General features: G+C 71.6%; 2 protein-coding genes across 5 annotated transcripts; one reads left to right on the plus strand and one right to left on the minus strand.

Annotated features, from left to right (window-relative positions):
* Window positions 1-188: 188 nt before the first annotated feature.
* Window positions 189-3,536, plus strand: TRIM54 (tripartite motif containing 54). Of its 4 annotated transcripts, none has more exons than XM_087774452.1 (10): window positions 189-464; window positions 744-916; window positions 1,120-1,291; window positions 1,385-1,480; window positions 1,587-1,820; window positions 2,060-2,082; window positions 2,285-2,409; window positions 2,730-2,831; window positions 3,120-3,158; window positions 3,390-3,536. In XM_087774452.1, the coding sequence occupies exons 1-10, from the start codon at window positions 297-299 to the stop codon at window positions 3,398-3,400; spliced, it is 1,143 nt and encodes a 380-aa protein (XP_087630578.1). In that variant the 5' UTR covers window positions 189-296; the 3' UTR covers window positions 3,401-3,536. The 4 variants fall into 4 exon arrangements, with proteins under 4 accessions (XP_087630578.1, XP_087630577.1, XP_087630575.1 ...); XM_087774451.1 differs by having other exon boundaries at window positions 202-464; window positions 2,285-2,445; XM_087774449.1 differs by having other exon boundaries at window positions 202-464; window positions 1,120-1,480; window positions 2,285-2,445.
* A 4,856-nt stretch (window positions 3,537-8,392) lies between these two features.
* Window positions 8,393-8,689, minus strand: UCN (urocortin). Its single transcript, XM_087777318.1, has one exon. The coding sequence runs from the start codon at window positions 8,687-8,689 to the stop codon at window positions 8,393-8,395; it is 297 nt and encodes a 98-aa protein (XP_087633444.1).
* Between the last annotated feature and the right edge of the window lie 2,045 nt (window positions 8,690-10,734).

The following is a 10,734-nucleotide window of genomic DNA, read 5'->3' on the forward strand; positions in this document are numbered from 1 at the left end:
GGGGGGGAGCCGGGCCGGGGGGGGAGCCGGTTCCCGGGGGGGAGCCGGTCCCCGGGGGGGAGCCGGGCCGGGGGGAGCCGGGCCGGGCGCGGGGCTGGGCCCCGCCGCGGCGCCGTGACTCAGTGTCACCCGACGCCGCCGACAGCTGCGGCGGCCCCGGCGGGGCGGGGGCGGCTAAAATTAGCGCCGCGCTCAGCGGGGCCGGGGCCGGGGCCGGGGCCGGAGCCGGAGCCGGAGCGGGGCCGTGGTGCGCAGAGCCGGGCCGGGCCGGGCCGGGCCGGGCCGCGACCGCGGCGATGAACTTCGCGGTGGGGCTGAAGCCGCTGCTGGCGGAGGCGCGGAGCATGGAGAGCCTGGAGAAGCAGCTCATCTGCCCCATCTGCCTGGAGATGTTCACCAAGCCCGTGGTCATCCTGCCCTGCCAGCACAACCTCTGCCGCAAGTGCGCCAACGACGTCTTCCAGGTGCGCCCGGACCGGACCCCGACCGGCGGGGGGCTGGATGCGGCCCCGGCCCCGGGACGAGCCGCCGGGACCCCCGGCGAGGACGGCCCGGTCGCGTCGGTGGGCTCGGGGCCGGGGCCGTGGCCGTGCCCGCCCGGGGGATGCGGGGCACACGGCCGGGAGGGGCCGGGCCCCGCGGGGTCCCGCTCCCGGCGGCAGAGCCTGGGGCGGGGGCTGCCGGGGGCTGCCGGGGGCTGCCGGGGGTGCCGCGGCCGTGACCCGCGCCCCGCCGCCCCCCAGGCCTCCAACCCGCTCTGGCAGTCGCGGGGCTCCAGCGCGGTGCCGTCGGGCGGCCGGTTCCGGTGCCCGTCGTGCCGCCACGAGGTGGTGCTGGACCGGCACGGGGTGTACGGGCTGCAGCGGAACCTTCTGGTGGAGAACATCATCGACATCTACAAGCAGGAGTCGGCCAGGTGCGGGGAGCCCGCGCGGGCACCGGGGACCCCCCGGGGGGGCGAGCCCCGCGGGTGAAAGGGACCCGGGGGGGGCGGCAGGCACAGGGCTGGAGGCGGGAGCCCACCCGGAGCGGGGGAGGGGAACGGGGCCCACGCGTGGCCGGGGGGTCCCCGGGGCTGGGGCCCACCGGTGGGCAGCGGTGGCCGGCCCCCACCCGCAGGCCGCTGCACGCCAAGGCCGAGCAGCACCTGATGTGCGAGGAGCACGAGGACGAGCGGATCAACATCTACTGCCTGCGCTGCGAGGCGCCCACCTGCTCCCTCTGCAAGGTCTTCGGGGCGCACAAGGACTGCGAGGTCGCGCCGCTGCCCGCCGTCTACCAGCGCCAGAAGGTGGGTGGCCCTGGGGGGGGCCGGCGAGGGGCCTGGGGGCTGCCCACCCAGCCGGCCCTCGCGCCCTTCCCATCCCGTCCCGTCCTGTCCCAGAGCGAGCTCAGCGACGGCATTGCCATGCTGGTGGCGGGGAACGACCGCATCCAGGCCATCATCACCCAGATGGAGGAGATCTGCCGCACCATTGAGGTGGGGGCCAGGGGCTGTGCCTGCGTGCTGCCTACGGCCCTGGCGCCGTGCCCGTGGTGGGGACGTGGCAGGACCGGGGCAGCCCCTGAGTCCCGCAGTCCTGCAGGAGAACGGCCGGCGGCAGAAGCAGCACCTGGGGCTGCGCTTTGACTCGCTGTACAGCATCCTGGAGGAGCGGAAGAAGGAGCTGCTGCAGAGCATCGCGCGCGAGCAGGAGGCAAAGGTTCAGCGCGTGCGGGGCCTCATCCGCCAGTACGGTGACCACCTGGAGGCCTCCTCCAAGCTGGTGGAGTCGGCCATCCAGGCCATGGAGGAGCCCCAGATGGCCGTGTACCTGCAGGTCTGTGTGGGCAGGGGCCGCGGGCGTGCAGGGGGCCGCGGGCGTGCAGGGGGCCACGGCCCTCCAAGGGGGCTGGGGCTGCCCTGCAGGGCGCTGCGGGGGGCCGTGGTCCTTCCAAAGGATCTGGGGCTGCCCTGGGATGTGCTGGGGTGGGGCTGTGGGCGGGTGCCGTCTGGCCTCTGGGGTCCCAGGTCCCATTGCTCCAGGGAGACGCTGACCCCCCCCGCTTTCCTCCACAGCACTCCAAGGAGCTCCTGAAAAAGTGAGTGGGGCCGGGGTGCACAGGGCTGGGGGCACTGGGGCGGGGGCACTGGGGGCAGTGGTGGGGGGGGGGCACAGGGCCGGGGGCACTGGGGGTGGGGGGGGGCACAGCCGTGGCTGGCCCTGCTGGGCCGTGGCTGGGGGCACGGCGGCCCCGTGGGTGTTGGACTCTGGCAGCTGCCAGGGGTCTGCCTGCCCTGCAGGATCACGGACATGTCCAAGGTGTCGATGAGCAGCCGCCCGGAGCCCGGCTACGAGAACATGGACCACTTCTCCATCAACGTGGACTATGTGGCGGAGATGCTGAGGACCATCGAGTTCCAGACAGGTGCCGGTGCCGGGACAAGCACTGCCGTGCTCAGGGGTGTGTGGGACTGCCTGCGGCACCCGGAGCCCCCTGCCACCTCGCGCCCTGCATGGGGATGTAGCCCCTCGTGCACAAGAATAGGGATGCGTGGCCCCTCAGCACTGCCCAGGGACCCTGCGGGGCGCGGCCTGCCCCATGACCCTTCCTGGCTCCTGGGCTGCTGTGTCCCGTGCCAGGGCGAGGCTCCCACACTGGGCTGGTCACATCCCTCCTGGGGGTCCCCGGGCTGCCCATGCCATGGGGAAAGAGGGCCCCGGCTGAGCTGTCCCCATGCCCTGCAGAGCCGCTGGGCGAGGATGAGGCAGACGGACCTGGGGATGGCAGCGAGACTGCGGCAGATGAGGACCGGCTGGACAGCCTGGAGGTGCCCGAAGCCGCGGAAGGTGAGTCCCTGCTGTGCCATGCCATGCTGTGCCGTGCCATGCCGTGCCATGCCATGCTGTGCCATGCAGTGCCTGGCTGCTGTGCTTGGCCCCAGGGCTGCAGGAGCAGTTGGGGCGCAGTGGGGCCCAGGGGGCTGGGGCTGCTGTGCCCATGGAGGGGGGAATGTGCCATGCCACGCCCAGCACCGTGGCTGTGTGGCTGCGCCATGGCCTGCATGCGGCTGCACAGGTCCTGCAGCGTGCCGGTGCGTCTCTGTCTCCATCTTGTCACCTACTTTCCCTCTGCAGATGTGGGGCCGAGGCAGAAGCCGGCGAGCTCTCCCCATGGTGAGACCCTCACCGGGACTGAGGCGGGGGGGATGGGGCCAGGCCGTGGGGTGCCGTGGGGCAGAGGAGGCACCTCCTGGGGACAGATGGGATGGGGATGGGGATGGGGATGGGGATGGGGGGAGTTCACACCTTGGGGCTCCCAGGCTGTCCCTGTCTCCCTGCCTGCGGGGCCAGGGCAGGGATCCCAGGGTCCCCGCCGTGCGGTGCTGAGGCCAGTTTCCCGCACAGGTCAGCACTGAGCCAGCGCTGTGGGGCAGCATTGGCACCCGCTGGCTCATCGCTCTCCCTGGCATGCCTCGGCAAGCTTCAACCCTGCTGCTGTAGTTCCCCAAATGCTGGAGCTGCCCCTCTCCGACATTAAACTGTGTGTGAGGACATTGTCTCCGGTGTGGTGTGTGGGCTGGGTGGGCAGAGGGGCTGCCCCCAACACAGCTCCATACCGGCTCCATGGGGGTCTGGCCTGGGCGCAGCCCCTGCCGCACTGAGCTGGCCCCCAGCCCCACCACCCCAGTAGTGCCCCTGGGACCCCGCGCGAGGGGCTGCGTCCCTGGGGAGCCCCTGCGCAGCTCGGCTCCAGCAGCCCAGGGTGGGATTGCGGCTGGGAGCTTCGCACTCCGGACCCTGCGAGTGGGGCTCTGCCCCCCTGCCTGCAGCCCCAGCCTGGGGGTGAGGAACCGCAACCGGCCCCGCCAGCCCCCTGCTGGGCTTGGCGCCATCTCGGCAGCACCGTCCCCTGGGTGCACCGAGCAAACAGCGCTGGGATGAGCTGGCTGAGTACACAGCCGGGAGCGCCGCAATCAGCGCCAGGTCGGGGCCCACGCCCCCTGCCCCGCCGGCTGGGCCCCCCAGGAGGGCCGTGGCAGTGCTGGCTGCGTCACCCACCTCGTCCCGCGCCACCATGGCGTCACGGCTGATGCAGCAGATGATGCACATGGCAAGGGGCTCCTCGTGGGGCCAAGGCTGGGGCTGGACAGGTCCCCTGGGGCTGGGCCACCATGGGGGTGTCCCCTGCTGCCATCCCCTGCCCCTGCCGGGGTGCAGCAAGGGCTGGCTGCTGGGCCCGTCTGGGACCCCCGGTACCCAGCAGAGCAGGGCACCCCGCAGCAAGCCTGCTTCCCACCAAGCTGAGCAGGGGCTGGGGTGCAGGATCCCGGAGGCTGGGTGAGGACGGACCCGCAGGAGTGGGGGAAATGAAACTCCTGCGCGTGGCAGGTCCTGGTGAACCTGGGATGGGCCCCAGTGGGGTGCCCGGGAGGCCGGCAGTGCCCTGGCAGCCAAGGGGACCCCTGTGCCTGGGCTGTGCCAGCAGGACCCTTCCCCTGCCACCGGCTGGTTCCTGGCCCAGTCTGGGCCCTTGGGAACAAACAGGCAGGGCCACCCGGCCGGTCAGGGGACGCCGGGGGGACGGGAGCTGGGCTTGTGCAGCTGGGGGAGATGGGGCCCCTCAGCTGCCTCCTGGGGTGCAGGGAGCTGGAACCAGACCCCCCCCCACTGTGGCACAGGGACAGGGCAGGGGCTGGTGACACAAGCTGGGACAGAGGAAATTCCCCTTGGATACCAGGAAAAACTCCTCCCAAGAGCACAGCAACCCTTAAAACAGGGCTGGGGAGTCCAGAGCAGCTCCAGCCATCCCCAGCACGGACCCTGCTTGGGGCGGGGAGGTGGGTGAGAGCGACCAGTGCTGGACCTGAGCCCACCATGGGACACGGCACTGCATGTGCCCCCACGGGACATGGCCTGGCGCGGCTCCCGCCTTGTGGCCCGTGCTGAACTTGCTCCCGCTGTAGATGTCGGCTCCAGCTGCACGGCTGCTCTGCCTGCCCAGGGCAGGACTTTGCCTTTGTCCTTGTAAGGTCCCCGCTGGCCCCTTCCTCCAGCCTGGCTCTGTCCCACTGGTGGCAGCTCTGCCCTCAGGCGGAGTCACTGGTCCCCACAGATTTGGGGAATTCACCTGCAAACCCAAGTGAAGGGCCCTGGCGCGGTGCCCTGCGACACTCACTGGCCACCAGCCCCCAGCAGCGCGTGGCTCCCTGAGCAGCCCGCTGCACCCGCCACTTGCCCACTCACAGACCCCACGTCCCAGTGCAGACACGCTCAGCTCCAGCTAGGGACGGGCTAAGGGACATCTCTGGTCTTCTGCGTCCCTGAGCTGTTGCTTGTGGCAGAGGCAATGCAGCTGCGGGCGGCATCGACCTTGTGGCCCAGCTTGGCTGCTCCCAGTCGCTGTCTGCTCCTTCACACATCAGAAATGTGCCCCGGGCGAGGCTGGGTAGCTGCTCCACCCCTGCACTGGCCGTTTGGGGAGCCCCAGCTTGGCTCTCCTCTATTTTGGGTAGTTTCCTTCTTTGAGCCCCGTCTCCAAGTGCTTGTCACCCGTCTACCCTCCCCAGCCCCAGGCTGTCCTTGGGCAGCCCCCAACTGCCCAGGGTGGGGTGGATGCTCTCCTTGACCTTGCTTGCCCCAGCCCTGGCTGGTCTCTGGCCACCTGACACCCTCCCCATGCACCCAGGCAAGGTTTTAAAATTCCTCCTTTGCTGTCTGTCCCAGCCTGTGTGTTCGTGCCCCCCTCTCCCCATGCTGGATCTCCACCCTGGGTTCCCAGCATCTCCATACCAGCCCCGGTCCATCTGTGCCGCTCCCTGGTGCCGGTGAGCTGGTGAGTGTGCCCAGAGTTCCTGCCTGGCGCTGGGGGCCCCAGCGCGAATGGGACCTGTTGAGGGACGTGAAGGGCAACAGCAACAAAAAAAAAAAAAAAAAAAAAAAAAAACCACATCTCTGCGGTGACACCGAGCTGGAGAGGCAGCAGCAGCGTGCCCAGAGGAGGTGGCCAACAGCGCCCTGGGCTGTGAGGGCCGAGCACTGGCAGCTGGGGAGGTAGGGAGCCCTCCCCGCCACGCAGCACCGGCAGGCCGTGGCTGCGGAGCCCTGGCCAGGGCAGGACTCCCCGGTGCTGGAGGCCAGGGAACGGCCACAGCAATGCTAAAGGGACTGGAGCGTCTGCTGCAGGAGGAGAGGCTGGGACTGCTCAGCCCGGAGCCGGGAAGGCTCAGCGGGCTTGAATCCATGTGTGTACATGGGAGGGAAGGGAGACAGAGGCAGCTCTTCCCAGTGGTGCCCAGTGATGGGACCAGAGGCAGTGAGCACAAACTGGACCAGAGGAGCATCCACGGAAACTTTTTTCCGAAGTTGTTTGGTTTTTTTTCTCAAAAAAAACCCTCTTTTTTTTTTTATGGCGAGGCTGATCAAACAGGTTGCCTGGAACAGGCTGCCCAGGGAGGTTGTGGCCCCTCCAGCTGTGAAGCTACCCGCGGGCTCACCGCGGGGCGAAAGGCCGCTGGAGCTCCCCTCATCCCAGCTGCTGCTCGGGCAGGGTCCCCTAGAGCAGGTTGTCCCGGTCTGTGCCCAGCCGTTCTGAGTACCTTCAAGGAGGGAGATACTCTGGAGAAACGGTTCCAGCACAGCCTTTCCTGGCAGTACAGTCTTCCAGGTTTTCTCATGTCCAGATGAAATTTCCTCTTTCAAAGCCTGGATGGACACGACCTTGAGCAACCAGCAACCAGCTCCGGCTGCCCCTGCCCTGAGCAGGGGGTTGGAGTGGGAGATCTCCCGGGGCCCTTTCCACCCTCAGCCATCCCGGCATCCTGTGGCCACTCTTCAGCTTGTCCTCAAAGGCCTCCGGCTTTGCTCAGCTCCTTCGTCCTTTGGAGCTGCCCCCTGCCAGACCTCACCTACCGGGTCACTGAAGGCTCACTTGAAGTCCAGGGGCTACACCCTGCTGCCTGCATTCCTGCCTGCCCCTGCCTGCCGACCTCCACTGCCTCGCGGCTGCCGCCATCACAGCCCTAAGCACTCTCCAGAAGCCGCCTTCACTGCGCCAGTCCTGCTGTGCTGCCCTTCTAGCAGGGATTGGGGAGGTTATCAGAGAATCATCAAATCTTAGAATGGTTTGGGTTGGAAGGGACCTTTAAGAGTCATCGAGTCAACCGTCAACCCAGCGCTGCCAAGGCCACCGCTAACCCATGTCCCCAAGCACCACATCTCCCCGGCTTTTCCATCCCCCCAGCGATGGGGACTCAGCCCCCGCCCCGGGCAGCCTGGGCCAGGGCCTGACAGCCCTTTGGGGGAAGGAGTTTTCCCTAATACCCAACCCAAAGCTGCCCTGGCGCAGCTTGAGGCCGTTCCCTCTCGTCCCAGCGCTTGTTCCTGGGGAGAAGAGACCGACCCCCCCCCGGCTCCAGCCTCCTTTCAGGCAGTTGCAGAGAGCGATGAGGGCTCCCCTCAGCCTCCTCTTCTCCAGGCTGAGCCCCCCCAGCTCCCCCAGCCGCTCCTCCCCAGCCTTGGGCTCCAGCCCCTGCCCCAGCCTCGCTGCCCTGCTCTGGCCACGCTCCAGCACCTCACATCTTCAACCAGAGCAGGTTGAAGGCCCCTGTGAGGACCAGGGCCGCCCATGGGGAGGCTGAACCTCCCCCAGCTGGCTCACGAAGGTTTCATCCATGTCCTCCTCTTGATAGGGGGTTTGAAACATGTCCCGCTGCAGTGTCCCTCTCCCTGCTCTCTGCTCCAGTCCTGACGCACCAGTGCTCAGCAGCCCCGAGTGTCCCACAGAGGAGCCCCCCCCCCAGTGCTCCTGTGGCCGTGCCCCCAGCCCCTCGAGCCGTCCCGCCCTGTTGCAGTGCTCTGGCTGCAGGTCTGGGGGCCTGCCATGCACAGAGCTCTGCTGCCCCGCTCACGTCCCCGGCCGCCCACATGCGGGTGCAGCACCTCTTTGCCCTGCTCGCTGGTGGCGAGGGACCCGCTGCGCCCATCGCTCGGTGTCCTTTGCTTCCCACCACACCCAGGGCTGCCTGGGAGCTCCTTCCTCCGGGGACCCCACGGTCCGTCCTCCCCCCAGGGACACGCAGCCCCGTCCCCAGGCCCGGTGTGCTCGGTGCTGCCCGCCCGGCTGCTCCCGCCCGGCCCCATTCCCGGTGAGCCCGGCCCCGGCCCCGGCCCCGGCCGCCCCCGCCCCGCACTCGCTCACGCCTCGGGTTTCCACCACGTTTTATTACAAAATCGGTGCGGGCCCGTCCCGGGGCCCTGCCGGGGCCGGTACCGCGCCCGCTCGCCCCAGCGCCGAGGACGAGGCGCGGCCTGGGGCCGGGGCCGGGGCCGGTGTCTGCCGGTGCCCGCGGCGCGGAGGCTGAGGCGGAGGCCGGACCTGGGCGCAGCCCCGGTGGGGCCCGGGACGGCGCTCAGCGCCCCACGGCGTCGAGGATGAGGCGGTTGCTGTCGGCGCGGGCGCGCTGGCTCTGGGCGCGGGCGAGCAGCAGGAGGTGCCGCAGGAGGTGGAAGGTGAGGTCGATGGAGAGCGGCGGCTCCTCCCGCCGCGCCCGCCACGGCTCCGGGGGCGGCGGCGCCAGCGGCGGCCAGAGCGGGCGGCCCCGCGCCTCGGCCCTGGCCGCGGCCGCCGGGACGGAGCCGTCGGGGCGGGCGGCGGCGGGCTGCGGGCGGGCGAGCAGCAGCAGGAGGGTGAGCAGCGCCCGCCGCATCCTCGGCTCCCGTCCGCACCTGCGGGGCCGGGGGCTCAGCGCAACCGGGAGAGACCGGGGCGGCGCCAGGGACCGGGGGACCCGAGGGGACCCGCGCACCCGGCGGCGGGAGCGGAGCCGGCAGCGCGGGCACGGGGCCGCCCCGGGAGCGGTGCCCCCTCCCCCGCCGCCCGCCCCGTCCCGTACGCGCCCTCCCCGGCCCCCGCCCCGGCGCTGCCCCCGGCCCCAGCGCCGTACCCCCGCCCCGCCCCGTACCCGGTGGCTGTCCCCTGTCCCCTGCCGGTGCTCTGGCGGTGGAGCGGAGCGCGATCGGTCCCGCGGGGGCTGAGCCGGCGGCGCGGCCGGTGGTTATATGGCCCCGGGAGCCCGGGCTGACGTCAGCGCCGGGCACGCACCGGCCGGCGGGGGGCGGGGGCGGGGGGGGCACCGGGGCGGCGGCGGGGAGCGGGGGGCCCGGCTGCGGGGCAGCGGGACGGCGGGGCTGCGGGACGGCGGGGCTGAGGGGCGCCGGGACGGCGGGGCGGCGGGGCGGCGGGACGGCGGGGCGGCGGGGCAGGCCCTGCTCTCCCCGGTCTCGGGGACCGCGGCCCCCGTTCCGTTCCGGCGCCCACCCGGAGGGGCGCGGCGGGGCCCTGGGCCGGGAGCTGCCGGGCGTGCTGCCTCCCGGCCCCCGGCTCCTCCCGGCCCCCGGCTCCTCCCGGCCCCCGGCTCGCCCCGCTCCCCCTCCCGGCGCTGCCCGCGCCCCTCCCGCACCGGCCCCGTTCACCGGCGGCGCCGCTGTCCGCGGTGCTGAAGGGCCGGGCACCGGGGCACGGGCGGGCCGGGTGCCCCCGCGGCGGGCAGGGCCCCGGGGCCGGCCCGACCCCCGTGCGCCGCTGAGCTGCGCCGGGCCGGCGGAGGGGGCTGACCCGCGGCTGCTCGGCGTGGGACCCTCGGGCGGGCAGCGCCGAGCAGCCACGTCCCGGGCGGGCACCGGGCGCGGCGGCGGGGCCGCCTCTGGGCAGGGGGGGGGGGACCCGGCCACCGGCACAGGGCGGGCACGGGTGGGGCACACAGGACCCGGCTGCGTGGGGCCTGGAGGCGCCGTGCCCCGCGCAGAGCTCGCCGTGCCGGGGTGACACCGCCGCGTGCGCTGCAGACAGCCCTGAGCGGCAGCGAGGCACCAGCAGCCAAATTCTGTGACTCATAGAGCGAAGGCACCGGAGCCGACGGCGCTGTGCTGCGTGCAGGATGTTCCAGCGGGGCACCGGCCGCCGCTGCCAAGAGGTGAGGTAGCTGCTGGTGCACCACACTGCTGCCTGCGGACCCCCGGCAGCGCTGCGGCCCTGCCTGGCAGCCCTGTGCCTCTGCCTGCAGGTGGAGGGGAACCAAGCTGACACCCAGTGCCGATGCTGGCGCTGGTGCCAAGATGGGCCCAGAGCGGGCTCCTTCCATGGTGCCGGTGTTGGGCAGAGCCTGGGGACAGAGGCTCAGCCTGGCCCCTCGCACAGCGCGTCCCACGCCGGGCTGCACAGGGGTGGTGGGGCACAGCCCTGCCTGCAGTGAGGCAGCACATGGTGCCATGCCCCCGTGACGTGGATCCAGCGTGAAGGCTGGCACCCGGCACCCCCTCCCTGCAGCTCTAGGGCAGAGCCCTCAGCAGGGGCTGGGCTCAGCCCCCCCGCCCTGGCAGCCCCCATGCCGTGGGGCTGGCTGCTCCGGGGACGAGCACCCAGCTCGTGCCACGCTCGCAGCTCACCCACACCCGACACACCAGGGTCTTCTGCGCTCCTGCACGCAGCTGCGAGAGGCTCAGTGTGCCGGGGCTGCGGACTCCTGCCATCTGCAGCCTCTGAGAAGCACCCCCTACCCCGTGGGCTGGGGAGTGCTGGGCCGAGCCCCACAGCCCTGCGTGGTGCCTGAGGCCAGGTTGGGCCCAGCCCCCTGAAGCGCCGGTGCCGTCCACGCACGGCCCCATCGCACGGCCCCATCGCACGGCCCCAGCCCTGCAGCGAGTGCTGCTCTGCGGTGCTGTCGGGTGGCTGCGGCTGCAGCCCCTTCGCATC

This window comes from Nipponia nippon, unplaced genomic scaffold (genome assembly GCF_047370975.1).
Source record: "Nipponia nippon isolate SJK-2023a ecotype South Korea unplaced genomic scaffold, ASM4737097v1 scaffold_4, whole genome shotgun sequence".
NCBI lineage: Eukaryota > Metazoa > Chordata > Aves > Pelecaniformes > Threskiornithidae > Nipponia > Nipponia nippon.